The 18,694-nt window shown below is 40.2% G+C and overlaps 1 protein-coding gene across 1 annotated transcript in view; it reads right to left on the reverse strand.

Moving 5' to 3' along the window:
* The window catches only part of CHD6 (chromodomain helicase DNA binding protein 6), a 150,479-nt gene that overhangs the window by 15,554 nt on the left and 116,231 nt on the right, over window positions 1–18,694 (reverse strand). Inside the window, exons 27-30 of the mRNA XM_008570986.1 lie at window positions 7,921–7,981; window positions 6,932–7,148; window positions 5,074–5,282; window positions 2,478–4,043 (exon numbers count right to left, since the gene is read on the reverse strand). Coding sequence (XP_008569208.1) covers window positions 2,478–4,043; window positions 5,074–5,282; window positions 6,932–7,148; window positions 7,921–7,981 — 2,053 coding nt within the window. The remainder of the gene's footprint in view (window positions 1–2,477; window positions 4,044–5,073; window positions 5,283–6,931; window positions 7,149–7,920; window positions 7,982–18,694) is intronic.

Genomic DNA, 18,694 nt, shown 5'->3' on the forward strand with positions numbered 1-18,694 from the left:
AAGGAATGAGCAGATGGTAGTGAAATGCCCAAGGCAGGAAGAACTGTGGACCTCTTTTGGTGAAATGAAAAGGAATATCTATCCTCTGAAATGTGGAAATTTCACTTTTGAATGTGCAACAAGTCTCTTAGGGAGCTACAGAGACCCTTTACCATGAACAGGACCTTGGCAGGCCTAGTGGACTCGAGGATAAACAGGATAGATGTGGTCCCAGCCCTCAACCTTCTCACAGTTTCATGAGGAAAGACAGGAAAGCAGTGACAATAAATGAATGACTCAAGTTATAAGCTGGGATAGGTGCTACACAGGGAATGACACAAGATGCCATTAACACGGAATGAGAGGGAAGAACTTACTCAAGCAGGCTTAGAGAGGGCCAACTCAAGTTATAAGCTGGGATAGGTGCTACACAGGGAATGATACAAGATGCCATTAACACGGAATGAGAGGGAAGAACTTACTCAAGCAGGCTTAGAGAGGGCCTCTTGGAGGACGGACCACCCAGGAAGATGAGGCGGCAATGGGGGAAGGGTGTCCGGGACATGCTGAGGACTCAAAGACGGCCAGGAGAAAAGTACAAAGATGAGGCTGGAGGGGCAGAAACCATCTAGATGATACTAAGCCCTGCACGCCATGACAGAAAATATGGATTTTATTCTAGATTCAATGGGGAGTACCACTGAGAGGTTTTCAGCAGAGGAGGTAGATTTAAGTTTTAAGATAAAGCAAAATGATGAGAGAAAAAACTCTGGAAGAACCAGGGGCCCTGGGGGCTGGTCTTGACAGGTATACCAATTAAATACTGCTCCTTTAGGACTGCAGATTTCTAGTCTTGAAAGCAGGACTAACCCTCTCTGCCCCACATACCTCACACATCGTATGTATGGAGAATCCCTTCCAAAGTCTGCAAAAGCACTTTTAAAAGCATTGGTGCAAGAGACTCCCATGCACACACATGCATGATGCTCCCCAAAACTTCTCAAGCTCACCGCTGCCTCCACCCTGACTTGGCAAGGCTGATACTGCCACCAAAGGACTTCAGTTCAGGAACATTTCTTCTCCTCTAAACCATTCTTACCTTTAATCTGTACTCATTTCATTGTCTGAGTTTCCAAGGATTGGTTACTTGGTGATTTTCCCTACAGTAGGGTTCAAAAAGCAATGTGGGTTTTACAATTCAACACATGGCAGTGATCCCTTGTGGCCTGGGGTGAGCAGGACCAGGCACGGTCACAGACTGACCTGTTCTGGGATGGCTGGGGCTACAATTCAATTAAGCTACTTTCAATTCAACTTCTCAGTCCTTACCTTAGCTATTGTGTAAATATTAATTTGGGTTCAGAACCCTTTCCAAGATTGTCCTTAATGACAATGACTAAAACCAAGATGGGGGAGTTTAAAAATAAAAAGACACTAGATAACTCAAGGGAGCGTTAGCTCCTCTTTAATACAGAATCATTGTCCCAGAAAGGGGAGGCTGTGCCTGTCTAAACCTTGAGAACCAATACCTAGCTTCAGGCCAGGAATGAACAGGGCTGTTTTTGTTTCTGTTTTGTTCTGACAATGAGAAGAATAAATAGGACAATTTCTGTTCACCCTAATATGCCGTCTTGATTCTGAAGAAATGAAAACAACATGTAAAAATAATTTGTGTTTCTGTTTTGTTCTGACAATGAGAAGAATAAATAGGACAATTTTTGTTCACCCTAATATGCCGTCTTGATTCTGAAGAAATGAAAACAACATGTAAAAATAATTTGTTGTTGTTCCTCAGGGTCCCTAAGCATTGTATTTATATTCCTGCAAAGCATAAAGAATCTCAGGGTCACCTAGATTCTTTTCTTAACATTTTGAAATTCCTTCTAACTTAAACCATTATCTAAGATTTCCCTATTTAAAAAGATCAAATCTATGTTTTTGTTTATTGAGTTACTTCTGAACTTTTAAAAAAATTTTGTTGAATTACCGAAAGGAATCTAAACCAAACATACTGACATTAAATCAGAGTTTTGATGATGACACAAATAAATGGTGTTTTTGCTCACCTTAACAAAGATCAAATATATTCCTATTTTTGTTCAGTTCATGAAAAATTAATTGCATCTGTATTAAATGCAGGTTCCTGTCATCCCAAGGTTGTTCTACTTTAACCAGTTTGAAGCACCTTATCTGGTGGAAGAACAAACTACTTCCTCTTAACACTACACTTAGCATCTGTTGTATGAAGTCACACGGTTGATGCAGCAAAGGTGTTGTGACTATCTACAATCATCCTCAATTTTCTGGAATGACCACAGTTAAGCTACTCTTTATGATTTTCAGACCAAGGACTGTGACCTTTGGTTTTAAACACTTGATTAGGGTAGGTAGGTCCATTTCAGAAGCTGTAAAACTACTGCACACTCCCTCCACCCCCAATCTCCCTGTCTTGTTAGAACTGGGTTATCCAAAATACCATAAGGTCCTACATACTGTACCTTGGCTATGGCAGTTTCCATCTCTATCATAATCATCTTTATTCTCAAAGTCCATGTCTTCTGACTTGAGCTCACTGCCTTCAGGAGGGTATGTGAAGAAACCTTTTTTCCCCTCTGCACCTTCTTTCCAAGGTTCTTTCAAAAGCTCATGCTTCACTTTATATGGCTCTGATGGAACAGCAGCGGGCTCAGCCTCTACTGTGATATTATTAGCTTTGTTTTTGTATGGGTCTGAGTTATAAGCCTTGGATTTATCCACTTCAAATTCGTCACTCTCAAGGCCACGTGTCCACCTCTCCATGTGTTTGCAGTGGCACTGACAGGCTACTGGAGCAAAAGCCCTCTGAGGTCCAGGAGTCTGGCCTACTGCCTCCGGGCTTCCTTTTCTGGCTTCATCTACAAGGAAGCCTTGGCTCTTTTGCCTTGGGATATTAGTGGTGGGCTCGAAGAAATGCAAAACCTCTGGCCTTTCTCTCATGCCTGCTGCCACAGCTAAGTTTTCCTCCTCATTCTCCTCCGCTTCCTCCTCATCACTGTGGTTCTTACTCAAAATCAATGTACTTTCTAAACTTTTGTTTTCTAATAAATCAATTAATTGCTGATCTGAAGACAGGTTTCTTTTGGAGTCACAGACACTAAGATTGCACATATCTACAAATCCACTTTCGTTCCCTGGATCCAAGGAAGGTGAGGCTAAGCATCTGGCTTCTAGCTGCCCGATGCTTTCTAGTCTCTGCCCTGCCTCACTGTAGCAGAGCTCCTCTTCCTTTGACACAGACATCAACAAATGTTTTCCACTTCTAATGTTCATTTGAGCTAAACCTGCTTCTAAGCTACCCATGAGAGAGGGGCCTGAAGCTATTTCTGCCTCATGGCCACCAGACTGGCAGTTCCCATCTGTGCTTGCTGAGGTGGCCACAGCTTCTTTTGTGGATTCTATGTTGGGACTTCGTCTTTCCTGAAAAGAGCCTGGCTCACGGCTAAGCACTTTCTTACCATACATCATGTTCTCCAAGGACTCAGACAACAGACTTTCATCATGGTTGATTGAAATGATATCTTGAACTTTAGAAATAAAGTTTTCACAAGTCATGCCAGGCAGACCAAGTGGATCATCTCTACTTTCTATTTTCACTAGATTCTCAGGTTCATTTTCAAGGGATTCTGAAGTCCTACTCATTTGAGTATATGTAAGAGAATCATATAGTTTGGAGTTGGTCTGGTAAAGGCAACAGAAACTTCCTGGTGCCTGGGTGTCAGTTCTTTTATGCTGGGCATAGTTTCTGTAGGCGTCCAGGAAGGACAGCTGGGGGTCGTTCATGATGTAACAGTCAGTGCGGTTCAGCCCGTGCTTGGCGGTGCCAATGAGCAGGTCTCGGTCGTGCTTCCCACATTCCCACCACACTGGGAGGTAGAGGCTGGGCCGGCAGAGCTGGAGGCGCTCATGCAGCTGAGGACACTTGAGCACCTGCTCTCGGACCTTCCGTAACAGTTCAATGCGGTACAGAGTTCTTGCAGCCCGTTCCTCAGTGATGGGTTCAATGTAGACGGTGGCATCTGGGGGACCTTGAAAGAAAGGGAAACACAGAACCTATCACTTAAGGAGGCCCTTGGACATTCCCTGCCCTGTGGGCCCCTTGCTAAAATGGGAAGGTCCTTGTGAAACAAGGACAGACCCAGCACGGGAGAAAGAATAGCATGAAAACCAGTTCTGTTAATAATATTAGTTTCCATTTAATAAGCATGTACTATGTACCTTCTAGACAAGGTACTTTATATGTTATTTAGTTCTCACAAAAATCTTATAGTATACCATCATTGTTCCTGTTTTTAAGGATGAGGAAATAGGCTCAGATAAGCTACCTTGCTCAAAGTGGTAGAACCAGGATTTAAATCCAGGTCTTGTCAGTGTGACTCCAAGCTCCAGATCTTTCCAAATGAAAACACTTCGTGCCACATGATAGGGAGATGCGATGTCTATGCATACTGTCATCAGCCCAGAACTCACACTGGGTAGGCTCATGGTCTGTTTGAGTTTTCCTAAAATACGGTCACATGGCCCAGAGCAAGTTTATCTACAAACATGAGGCTGAAGGTGGACCTGAAGGAAGCTGCTATTGCAAATTCCAACCAGGAAGAAATTTCTCAGAAGGGCTCTTCAATCAACCAGTGGATGTTCAGATGACACCCATTTACTTTTTACAGTTACAAGTCAACACACAAGAAAACATTTAAAGTTATTAAGATTTAATATAAGGACAGTGCAAAGTTCAGAGTAGGATAAATCTCAATGTGTCCTTTTAAAAAAAAATAAAACTATACCTTGGAAAAACTAATTAAGAGTAGGCTCTCAATATTTGTGAAGTTTTAATCTGAATTTCAGCTTTCAGTGGAGTTACATCATTTTGGGAGAGATATTTTATGAGGGTGGACCCAATTAGAAGTTCATGAATTTCTAAAAACCTACTTGTCTTTACCTGAATTCCTCAGATAGACTCCACTGTGACAGACATACCTAAAGCAATTCTGCAATGTGAAAATCAGCACATTCTTTCCTCATCTCATCTGAACACATACTGACAAAGAGTTTTCTCACCACCATCCTTCCATGCCGGCAGACGACAGACGTTCCGGCACATAGCCACAAAACTATAAAAATAGTGCTCCAGGCTCTCATCTGACTTCTTGTCCAAACGAGAAATGATGCGGAACTGTGTCCAGTCAAAGATTTTCTTTTCTTGATCATAAACGACACCAAAGGAAGACACTGTTCTATAGAAGTCTGCTTGTTCTCTCCTAGTCCACCTTGAGATTTAATCAGAAAAGAAGAGTGAGCCATTTTTCCTTCCTTTTAAAAAAAAAGCCAATAACTACTTATTGAACACCTACTTTAAGAGCCCATGAAAAACACCAAAGGAAGACACTGTTCTATAGAAGTCTGCTTGTTCTCTCCTAGTCCACCTTGAGATTTAATCAGAAAAGAAGAGTGAGCCGTTTTTTCTTCCTTTTAAAAAAAAAGCCAATAACTACTTATTGAACACCTACTTTAAGAGCCCATGAAATCGAGAAAGCAGGTTTGTCTATCTATTTCATTGTTTATTTTTAATCGAGAAAGCAGGTTTGTCTATCTATTTCATTGTTTATTTTTATTTAAGTTAAATTGTGTTGAGACTAATAATGAAAACAGCCTTTCATCCTACTCCCAAATCTTTCAGCTCTTTCTTTCGGTATTTACCTCCCTATTTCTAAATCACATGTGCATACTTGATTTCTCTTGATTCATCAATTTTAAGAATTACCTAGTTAACTTACACTTGTAGGAAATAAAGACTTTAAAAATACTATATATGCTTAAGTATCTTGCCTTAATTTTCCTGCCCCTATGACGACATAAAATCCTAGAGGGACCTTCCAGACCATTAAATTCTACCTCTTCATCTTACAGCCGAGGAACCTGTGCTGAGAAGGGAAGTGACCACTCTGGAGCCCACGTCTCCTGACTCCCCATCTCGTGCTGGCTTTCTTCCTGGTTTTACGTAGGTTGGTTGCCCATAGCAATGATCTTCTCTGGGACACAAAGGTCCTTTAGTTTTTACATCCTATCGGAGTGAGATAGTGACTTAGGGGAGCTAGGTAATTATATAACACCACAGACTTTGTGAGGGGCGCTTGGGCATGGTGCTCTCCACTCCACAGAGAGTCTACCTAGGAATTTGGGGTGGGGTGAGGGGTGAGTGGAAGAGCGAGAAGCAGGAAAGAAGGGGGTCTGGTTCTTTTCTTTGGTGCTGTGCAAAATGGGAGAAATATCTTCCCTGAATTATAAAATTTCATAAAGTCAGAAACAGTACAGAGAAGCAACTGAATTTGCTATGTGGTGTTTTTTTTAATTCACTGAATATTTCATCAGAAAGACAGAACCGCAGCTTTGTTGATATCCTCTGGTGGTATCATTCCTAGCCTGTGTTGGCCTTCTGTAGCCTTTTTTAGCTTAATTCTCAGATGGGCAAGTAATTCCTGGTTATTTATACCTTCCTTCTGGGCTTGTATTTTAAGGTATTTACTGCTGTCAATGACATGATACGGACCTATAGGTATAAGACAGCTTCAATGCACACTATTCCCTTTGTTGCTAAAAGGACTAGGACATCTGAAATGGTCTGATATATTCCAGTGTGGTGTTGTTAAACCACATCCCCTGACTCAGGGGTCTGACTTAGGGAAGAGCATCAGGTTGTAAACTCATAAACGTCTGGGAATTGTTGAATAGAGAATGCCTTAGGTCTCCTCAGACTCCTCTGTCACCATGACATCATCATCACGGTTGCAGGCTAGATTTGATAAAGTCTGGAGACAATTTAAGTTCACATGAGAACATAAATACACTTGCCCTCTAGCTATTAGCTTTACCTTCTGCCACCTTACCCAGGGATGCCCCTCTGGCCATTGGCTTTTACCTCTTTTGGGTTTCCTTGTTGATGAGGTCCATTTCTGAGGTTCTCCTGAACATCTCTTCCTGAACCCAGTATCCTTGGTTACCTGGTCCCAGAATTTCAGGTCGGCAGAGCTCCTTGCGGTTGCAGCGCTGGTAAACAGTGACCAGACGTCTGAGACGAGCTGTGAGAGCCGACGAAACTGGCCAAGGTGATCTGTCTGGGTCGGAGCCATCCTGGGCTTCAAACATCAGTGAGGATATTAGCATTTACAAACAGAACTAAAACAAGGGTGACACCTTTTTGGTTTTGTTTAAGTAAAAACAAAGCTGACTCAGTGACTTAAAGTAGTTACTATTTTACCAGTCAGCCAGGAGCAAGGCATTGCTGGAAGGGCTGACATTTTGCTTTAGAAACAGCTTTATGCCACGGTCAGCTCTGTTATCTCTCAAATAAAGATGTTCCTTTCTGTGGGGGCAGAACTGATTTGAGGACCCTACTCCAAAGCATAGGAATGAGCAGACCCTTTGTTACTTTCTCTGTATAGAACTGTGGGCTTTTGTGTAGCTGTTCCTTCCAACTGCCAAAGCCTCTGTTAAGTTTGAATTCAGAAAATAAAAAGACAAAAAATGTCAAACCAAACCCCAAACCCCTAACCTTTCTCAAAAAAAATAAAGAATAAAAAAATCAATAAAATCATAATTCCTTTTTACCTTTCAGATCCCATCCTAACTTAAGATATTATCATTTACTTCACTTTTGAATTTCACTGACAGGTAGAGGAAGCCAGAGCCATGTTAAAGCTCCATGGGATTCAAACATCAGTGGGAATATTAGTATTTACAAATAGAACTTAAACTAGGGTGACTGACTCCAGGAGAGTTTGATGGTCAACTTACTTGGTTTTTAAAAAGAGTCTCTTTAAAAAACTGCACTTTTATTACATACAGTCTCCAGGATAACTACAAACTGGGACCTTACTTTTTTGTGCCCTCAGAAGGACACAGTCTCACCTGCCCGGCTGTCATCCTTCTTTTCACCAAAAATGCCATCACCTCCATCACTGGAACTCTCCTAGGGATAAATGAAGCCAGCCCATCAGCAAAACTGCAGCTCAGAAGAAAACACTCAGAGATTTCTTCCTTCCCTAAGCACGCACAAGAGACATCCCCTGCCCATGAACCAAGATGGTACCTGAAAATAAAGTTTACTTATACACAGTCTTAAAAGAGCCAGAAAGGACTTTATTTAAAATGAGCGTTTTTTTCTCCTCTGGAACCATGTGGAATGATTCTGCCTGTAGGGAATCACCTTAAGGAATGATGAACTGACATACCCTCCCTGACAATTATATTTTACAAGTACTATTTTGGCTGTGAATTTAAATATTTGTTTTACCATCATCGCCTGCAATTTAATACTGTCATTTCACAAAGGCTATGCTTGCAATTCTGTCTTTTTTGTTTGTTTGTTCTGAAAAAGTGTCATGCTCATGTTCATTATGGTTAGCTTACTTCACAGCAACAGACACTATTTTCATAAAACATGACTGCTCCAGACATGAAACCTGATGGCACAAAATCCTAGGAATTTAAAATTAAAATCATGATTTGAGCTTCAAGTGAATCTGGAGTAATATCGCAGGCACAGCGCTTGTCCAAGTTGGTATATTTGTCAAACTGGCTCTAATGGATTCCTTTACAAACTCTATCTTGGTCTTAGAAATGGAAATTTAAAAGCTCCTTAAATATAATGCACATGGGATTTGGGGGTGGGAGGAGAGACTGTGCTATTTTTCAACTGGACTCCATTTTTAACACTAAACCTTGTTTTTTTCTGACTAGCATCTTTTGACCTGAACGATGGCACAGAACCACCTCAGAATTCAAGACTTTGCCACGTCGAAGCACAGGGTGAGAGAGAAAAAGGGTCAGCAAATTGTGGCCTACAAACTGTTTTTGTGTGGTGCTCAAGCTAGAAATAATTCTTATATTTTTAAAGAGTTAAAAAAAAAAAAGAATATGTGACAGAGACTGTATGTGCTCCAAGTCCAAGATACAGTATCTACTAGCTGGACCTTTACAGAAAATGTTTGGTGCCCCCTGCACTGGAACACAGGACAGGAGACCAGTAACTTAGATACAGTAGGAATGGGGAGACACCCACGACTGCCAAGAGTTAAAACTCAAAACACCCTCTTGAGCCCTGATACCAATGGAAGGACCAGGAAGACAAAACTCTGAGAAGGTAGAAAGGAACAGAAACCCATTTTCTGAGTGTATTTCTCTCTTATATAGAACAGTGGTAATAGCTAATATTGTAGAAAACTCTTTACATATCTTATCTCATTTAGTTTTCAGAACTGTCTCATGAGGTAGAAACTACAACTACTCTCATTTTACAGACGAAGAAAAAAGTCCTTTGAAATGTTTGGTAACTTGCCCAAGGTAACACAGCTTGCAAGTGGCAGATGTGAAAGTCAAACACAGGAATTCTCAATCAACAGCCAACACTTTCAACCAGCAAGCTATTTAAAAAAGGGCAACAAGAGAGTCACAGATGAGGAAGAAAAAAGTCCTTTGAAATGTTTGGTAACTTGCCCAAGGTAACACAGCTTGCAAGTGGCAGATGTGAAAGTCAAACACAGGAATTCTGAATCGACAGCCAACACTTTCAACCAGCAAGCTATTTAAAAAAGGGCAACAAGAGAGTCACAGATGAGAATTTGTTTTGGAGAGTGAAAATTTATTTAAAACTGAGAAACACTAGCTAATCTCCCTTCCCCAGGCCAAGAACTATCACCTACCATCTAATGTCAATGAAGAGTAGAAACCTTAGGCTGATTTACTGTACACTGTGAAGTCGCACTTAAAGATGCCACCTCTTCCTGTCCTATTTAGGTAGTTAAAAAAGAAAAAAACAACCTACTGTGCCTTATGTACCTTCCTGCCAGAGAACTTTTTAAAATATCCTCACAGTATCCATGAAGATCCTTCAAATGTTGAAATGTACAAGCATGAGAAATGTTTTACATCCTATAAAACATGGGTGGCAGACCTGGAGCTACCATGCTCCTTATTACTGGTACTGGTGGCTGATGTGGCCTTCATCACACCCCAAATCCATGGGTGCAGGCTCCCAGCCTGATGTGAGGTAGACACACAGCACATGCAGGTTTCCCTTCTCATCCATCTAGCAGTTTCTGTTGGTGCATAGTTAGTAAACATATATAGTGACTTATTCTGTATCCTGTCCTCTCTTGGAGGTACTTCCTCCTTCCAGAAATGACAGAATGAAGAAGATCTAGTTTGTCGGTAGCTTAAGTGAAAAAAGATGTCAGAATTTTAGTTAATAACCACTTAATGTGAATGTGTGATATGCTGCAGCCATTTGACAATCCTGGGTCTCAGGGAATTGCATCTGGGCACACAGGAAACCCTGCATCTGAACTGTGCAGTTTAATATTTAGTACCTCGAGTTCTGCTCATGTGAAGCAATCTGAAAGAAATGTTCATCTTAGAAGAGGTATGAATCAATCATTTCAGAAGGGTCCCAGAAAGTGACAACAAGAAGAACGTCAGCAAGGCAATTTCTCCACATGTGGTTTGGAGCCCCACAGTCCACAGCTCTCTGGCCTTGAGCAAGTTGTTTCCATTTCTCTTAAGCTCATTTCTTCTTTTGCAAAATGGAGATAATAATACCTACTTTATAAGGTGATTGTGGGGCACAGCAAGGAGACGTATGTAAACTGCTTAATCAAATGTTGTCACAAAGCAAAATACCCATCAAATGGTGGGTGGGACCAAGGAAATACCGACAGTCACAACTACTTGATAATCACTTAATATTTTTATCTTTCAACTAAAGTGTGTGCTCTAAGGAAGGCTTCATGATATAAAAAACAACAGCAGTAACAACAACAAGGGTCTATTGAGCCCCAGGTAAGTTGCCAGATACCATACTGAGTATTTATATGCATGTTTTAATTTATTCATTATAAAAATCCATTTTAGGAAGAAGGAAACTGGGGAATGGGAAGGTTGATAATGTTATCCAAGATTACACACAGTTTTTAGGTGGTAAAGGCAGAATTAGAAGGTCTGACTCCAAAGGATGAGCTCTCAACCATATACTGCCTCTGGTAGAAGGAACCAGCACTGGGCTGACCCAAAAGTGCCCTCAGTGACTAAAAGTAATTGAACTCCATGCATCTTCCCCACTGGGGTCATGGGGCTCTGCTTCCTTATCTGAAAATAGAAGGTCTAGTCTCCCTTGCTTGTGGCTGCCCCTCCAGGCCTGGCTGCCTCCCCTATTTGGTCTTGGCATGGGTGAGTTGGTGGCAGGAGAAGTGTGGACCAGCTGGAACCTGCAGACACAGGGGTTTCTTCTACACCCCAGAGCCAACACAATGGGTAATGAGCTGTCTTCTTACATTCAGCCAAATAATGAGTGTCTCTTAAGTGTCAGGAACTCTGCTAGGTTCTGGGGCTTCAAAAGTGAAAAATGATGGAATCCTTACCCTTCTGGAGCCCAGTCTGGTGGCTATGAGAGACACATAAACAAACAGTGGCCAAGTAGTGTTATAAGTGCTCTTAAATACAGCAGGAAAACAAGAAAAGAGTCACCAACTCTGCAAGACCCAAATCAGGTAGGGGGAAAGACATTCAAGAGGTGACTTTTGAGCTAGAGATCGAAGGATGCACAGGAGTTTGCCAGCAGGAGAACACAAGGGCTTTCTGTTTAGAGGTAACAAGATGTAAAAAGGCAGAGCTAAAAAGACCCTACTGTGGTTTTCATTTTGCAGGAAAATCAAGCATCCTACTCTTGCATAAACTTCATGTAGAAAGTAGATATACATCAAATGCCATTAACATAAAATTCAAAGATTTTGTTCTGGAAAGACCTAGGACTTAGAAAAAGATGTGAACAGGGGAGACACTGCTCTTGCATCCCTTGGCTGTTTGACTTTTTCACAGCTGATTAAAACTATTTGAGCTTCTTCCTCTATACAAAGGGGATAAGAATAATGCCTAACTAAAGGGATAATGTGCTTTGTAAGTGTGAAAATAATGCACATGCAAATATTACTATTTGAGTTCAGAGAACTCTTAAAACACTTAATTCACAAGAAAAAGTTATTTGTTCAGTTCCTAACTGAAGTTTTCTTACAAGAGGATTTGACCATTTTAGGCATTAAATTTCCCAGCAAGTTTTTCCTGATCTCACTTTGGCCATGACTTTATCCTTCTATCCACAGACCTTCTGATGCAGGGAGCAACTGAGACACAGCACATCTATCTGTAGTAGAACTGCAGCCCAGGACAGATGAGACATGCTTATCACAACATAACTGAATTAACAAAAGTTATGCCATTACCTAGCGCTTTCTGTTAAAAGAGATGTTACTCTCCCTACAAAATAGGTTTGACAGAGAAAGATTCTGTTGATAATTCTAAGCTCCAGACCATTCCAAACCCAAATAACCTTTAGACTAATTGCTTTAGGTCTCTGTAGGTTCATCGAATCCAGCTGCATCTGAAATCTGTAACTGTTTACCAACTGAAAATGCTACTGGTATTAAAACAGAGAGAGGATGGGAAAAGGAATAGACTAGGGCCGGCCCGGTGGCGCACTGGAGAGTGCGCTGCTTGGGAGTGTGGTGGCGCTCCCGCCGAGGGTTCGGATCCCATGTGGAGACCGGTTCCCGCTCACTGGCTGAGTGCGGTGCGGGCGCAACACCGAGGGTTGTGATCCCGTTGCCGGTCCCCGGTACGGGCGCGACACCGAGGGTTGCGATCCCGTTACCGGTCAGTAAAAAAGACAAAAAGAAAAAAAAATAAAAGGAATAGACTAGATCATCACAAATGTCCCTCCCAACTCTAACATTCTACGATTCTCTGAATGCCACATTTTAAGAGGACAAAAACTACAGTGTGCCCTGCAAGGTACCGGTGTAGCGAAGGGTCTGGAGATCATATGATAAGAAATATAGGAGAACTAGGGATATTTTACTTGAAGAGAAATCTAAAGAGATTAAGATAGCTAGCTGGCCCCAAGAATTTAAAATCCTATCAGACAGGGAAGAAAGAACAGTTTTGTTCTTTGTAGTACCTAGAATCCATGGAACCAAATGGGAGGCGATTTCTGGTTCAGTTTAAGGACGTACCATCCAACAATGAAATGGACTTCCTTGGAAGATGGCATGTTCCTCTTTTTTTCCTGCAGAGACACCTGGAAGTCCCTAACGTACCTGGACTGAACCCATTACAGCGATGTTGTAGAGGGAACAGCACACTGAGAGACTACTCAGACATGTGCTGGGGCTCCTTTCAGTGCTAAGATTCTGCCAACCTACTAAACAGTCCCCTTTCTATGACCAGGTGTGCTTAATTCAGGGCCACTTCCCTAGTCAATAGGCCCTTTACACAATGCTTTGGGATTCTTGAACTCTGCCTACTGAACTGCCTGGGGACAGAGCTGGGAGAAATACCCAACCAGTGTCTAAGTGCAGGAGGTCTGGGGCAGTGAGAGGGAAGTACGGGTGGGCAGCAGGCCTGGTTCGGATGCCGGCCATTCCTCCATGTGGACCAGAAGTCAAGCTGAATCTGTTTATGATCTGTCTACCTCAACATCTGGGAGAAGCCACTCCCATTCCATCTGTTTTTTATTATATTCTACAGCCTGGATTTTAAGGATTTGAAGAAGTAAAAGAAATAATACAGGCATTAATTTCATAAATGAATACAAAAGTAGTTCCAGCACTTAACCATAATGAAACATAGGTAATTTTCACTGGTTCTGCCACAACCCCTTCAGTGCCCACTAACTGCTAAGGTAAGCACACACACATTAACTTGAACAGCTTTCTGAGTCAGGCCTGGCCTGTGGTTAGTCTGGTGGCTGCCCTTTCATATGAGCTGCTGTTGGGAGAAAGGGGCATATATGTACACCTGAAATACTTTCTACTTTCTTGACTACTGAAAGAATAGTTTATCAGGAAAAAGAAAACCAGAATATCTAGAGAATTTAAAATCTTAACTCTATCATTTACAAGCTGTGAGAATTTGACAAAGTCCTTTAACTTCCAGAGCCTGAAGTTTCCTTGGCTGTCGAATGAGGACAGTAAGACCTCATGTGCTTAATTCACACAGTTGAGTGAGAATCAACTTCAACAAACGGAAAATGTGCTTCGGAAAGAGTAAAGTTCCATGTAAGTAGAAGGTTTTACTTTCATTTCTTTGGTGCTTGTATTGCTCTATGGAAAACACACCCCAAACTCCAGACAAAAGACATAACAATATAAGCTAGGAACTGGAATGGCAGAACTTAGATTTTAATCATGAAGACCAGAACCAACTTCCTTTAGGTCCAGTGTCTGAGGCTTCATGTTCATTTGCTTCAATCTCCTGCTTCTCAAACCTTGGGAACATAGGCAAACATATCTTTGAAGAATAATTATTTCCCACTCTGGGAAAGTGGTACCATTATTACTGTTATAGGAATCAAGAGCTGTTAGAGGCCAAAGTATAAGCGTACTTCAAAAAGTTCACAGAAAAATAGAATTTAAAAAATACAAATCTTTCCACGGACTTTTTGAAGTACCCTTGTAAATACCACATATTCTGCAAGCTAGAATCAATAGAATAGAAAAGAATTGATAATTTCTTGGGTGATAATCAGGACAAGAAAGAGATGACCCTGGCAATGGAGTCACTTGAGGACAATGCTACAGTAACCTCTGAAATCCAGAAACCATGACATGATACATTTGCTCTACTGCTCAAAGTTAGAGAAAATTTGGTCAAATAGTGCTGGGACCCTGGTGAAGTTTGTCTGCTTATGCAAAGTCCCATAAAATTTTCATTTAAAAAATTCGATGTAGACTTCTGCTTCTGGGATATGCACATTTCCCTATTCCTCACATTTAGTACAACTAAAACCCCTGAACATTATATATAAAACAAATGTAAGAAAATGCTGAAAGGTGAAGAGAAGAAGAAAGGACAAACTAGGGACTCTCACAACCGAAGGAACAAAATGGTAGTGCATTTCCTGGATTTTCTTTTTTGCATCACGTATCTTAGATCTGGAGGTAAAGATGCTGGCTACCTGGAGATGCCTAAGGATGCAGACAAAAAAAAAAAAAGCCCCAATGCCTGCTCAGAGAGCAAAGGACCAGAAAAGGGGAAGATGAAGAATATGTTAAAGACAATAACTGCTATACTTCAGCCCAACAACACAGACAAAACTGTAGCTTGCCAAATCCATGCCAGCAAAGGCCAAGTGGGGAGCCTAGACTTCAACCTTCTCCAGGTGGTAACAAGACACCCCATTCCCCTGCTAGGGTGGTGTCAAAAAAAGATAAGTAGGGAGCCAGGACTTTTGACCCTGATAGCTGGTAATGTGGTCCTCTACCCCCAACCCATGGTGTTAGCAAAGACCATGTGGGGAGCTAAACTATTCTTACCCAAGAATAATGAGAAGCATCCCCTTCTGATGTTAACAGGAGCAGACTGGCAATGTGAACTGCTTTCATCTTACAGAAACAAGGGGATCACCCCACCCCTCTCCCCTGCCAGAAATGTGTCTGAAGAGCATCCCCTTCTGATGTTAACAGGAGCAGACTGGCAATGTGAACTGCTCTCATCTTACAGAAACAAGGGGATCACCCCACCCCTCTCCCCTGCCAGAAATGTGTCTGAAGAAGTCAACTGAAACAGAAGGCTTAAATAAGATCCAGAGTCTCACAATATGATACCCAAAATGTCCAGATTTTAACCAAAAATCACATACCAAGAACCAGGAAGATCTCAAACTGAATGAAAAAAGACAATCAATCAACAGATATCAACACTAAGATGACAGAGATTTCAGAATTATCTGACATAAGAATTTAAAGCAGTTGTCCATGAGAAATTCTGCACATACTTCCCACAAATGAAGAAGACTTAGCAAAGAAACAAAGATCCAAAGAAGAACCAAAGGGGAATATTAGGTTTGAAAAATAAACAAAATACCCTAAAAAACAAAAGCCCTCAACAGACAGGCTCAACAGCAGAGTGGAGGAGAAAGAGAAAATAATCATTGAATATGAAGATGGAATAACAGAAAGTACCCAATGTGAACAAAAGAGAGAAATAGATTGGGGGCAAAAACTGAACAGAGCCTCAGAGACCTGTGGAACTATAACAGAAGATCTAATTTTGTCTACATCCTGGAAGGGAAAGAGAAAGAAGGCAGAACAGAAAAAGTACTCATGGAAATCATGGCTGAAAATGCTTTGAATTAAGCAAAAGACATAAACCTACAGATTAAAGAAGGTGAATGAACTCCAAACAGGATAAACTCAAAGAAATCCACACACACACACACGCACGCACACACACAAAATCATAGTTAAACTTCTGAAAACTACAGACAAAGAAAAAGTCCTGAAAGCAGTGAAAGAGAAAAGACACCTTACCTATTGGGGAAAAATAACTTGAATAACGGCAGATTTCTCATCAGAAACCATGGAGGCCAGAGGAAATGGCAAAATATTTTCCAAGAGCTGAAAGAAAAGAATCATCAACCCAGAATCCTACATCCAGTGAAAATATCCTTCAGGAATGAAGGAGATATTAAGACATTCTCAGATGAAGAAACACTAAGACAATTATCACCATCAGACCTACCCTAAAAGAACGGCTAAAGGAACTTCTCGAAACTGAAAAAGATAAAAGACGAAACCTTGGAACACCAGGAAGAAGAAACAACACGGTAAACAAAAATATGGATAAATATAACAGACTTTCCTCTCCTACTTGAGTTTTCTAAATTATATCTGACAGCTGAAGCAAAAAATTATAACATAACCTGATATGATTCTAAATGTATGTAGAAGAAATATTTAAGACAATTATATTATACATGGGGGTAGGTAAATGGACAAAGTTGAAATTAAGATTTCTACACTTCACTTGAGCTGGTAAAATAATAGCAGCAGTGAATTGTGATATGTTACACATGAGATGAAATACCTAGAACAACCACTAAAAGGGTAATAAAAACTAATAGATAAATCGAATGAAATCATAAAAAAAATGCTCACATAACCCAGAGGAAGGCAGGAAAAAGAAAACAGAGAATCAAAAGTCAGAGAAAACAAACAGAAGACAATAAAAAGACAGACTTAAGCCTCGGGATATCATTAATTACATTATATGTAAATGGTCTGAATACACCAATTAGAAGACAGAGATTGGCAAAGCGCATTAAAAAATGTGACCCAACTATATGCTGTCTATAGGAAACTCTATTTATTTATATCTATTTATTAATTTATTTGGGTGGCCCGCCAGTATGGGGATCTGAACTCTCGACACTGGTGTTATAACACTGTGCTCTAACCAAATGAGCTAGAAGCACACTTTAGATACAACAATAAAGGCAGGATGAAAGTAAAAGAATGGAAAAAGTTATATTTATGCAAATATTAATCAAAGGAAACTAGGAGCAGCTATATTAACATCAGATAAAGTATGTTTCAGAGCACAGAAAATTACCAGAGACATTATATAATGATAACAAGGTTAATTCACCAAGAACATATAATCCTAAATGTGTATGTATCAAACAACAGAGTTGCAAAATACATGAAGCAAAAATTGATGCAACTGAAAGTAGAAGTAGATAAATCCACAATTATAGTTGGAGATTTCAGTATCCCCCTCTCAACAACTGATGAAACAACTAGACAGAAAATCAGCAAGGATACTGAAGAACTCAGCAATGCTATCAACCAACAAGATCTAATAGACATTTATGGAACACTCCAGCCAATAAGACCAGAATAATAAACATATACAAAGATAGACCATATCCTGGACCATAAAACAAATCTTAACAAACTTAAAACAAGTGAAATCATACAGAATGTGTTCTCTGATCACAACAGAATCAAACTAGACATCAATAACAGAAAGGTAACAGGAAAATCTCCAAACACTTGGAAACTAAATAAAAAACATCGAAATAATCCATGGGTCAAAAGAGGAAGTCTCAAGGGGTGGGGGGGGACCAACATTAAACAGAATGAAAGTGAAAGTACAACACAGCAAAATGTGTGGCATACTGCTAAAGCAATGCTGAGAGAAATTTATAGCACTAAATGCATATATTGGACAAGTGAAAAAGTTTCAAACCAACAATCTAAGATTCCACCTCAAAAATCTGGAAAAGGAAGAGTAAAATAAAACCAAAGCAAGTAGAAGATAGGAAATAATAAAGATAAGAGCAGAAATAAATAAAATTTAAAGTGAAAAACAATAAAGAAAATCATTGAAACAAAGAGCTGGTTCTTTAAGGAGATAAAGTTGACAAATCTATAGCAAAACTGATAAAGAAAAAAGAGAAGACACAAATTACCAAAATCAGGAATGAAACAATATAACACTAAAAACCCTGCAAATTCTATTATCAAGAGGATAATAAAAGAATATGAACAACTTAACAGATGTAAATTTGACAACTTGGATAAAACAGACCAATTCCTTGAAAAACATAACCTTCCACAACTTATCTAATATAAAATAGATACAGTAATTGAATTCATAATTTAAAAACTCCCCCATAAAGGAAATCTCCAGGCCCAGAACTGAAGAATTCTACCAAATGTCTAAAGAATTAATACCAATTCTAGATAATCTCTATTAAAAAACAGAAAAGTAGAAAACACACAATTCATTTTATGAAGCTCATATTAAAACTTATGATACAACTGCACTAATTAAGACTGTGTGCACTGAC

Source organism: Galeopterus variegatus, unplaced genomic scaffold (assembly GCF_000696425.1).
Source record: "Galeopterus variegatus unplaced genomic scaffold, G_variegatus-3.0.2 Scaffold650, whole genome shotgun sequence".
Taxonomy (NCBI): Eukaryota; Metazoa; Chordata; class Mammalia; order Dermoptera; family Cynocephalidae; genus Galeopterus; species Galeopterus variegatus.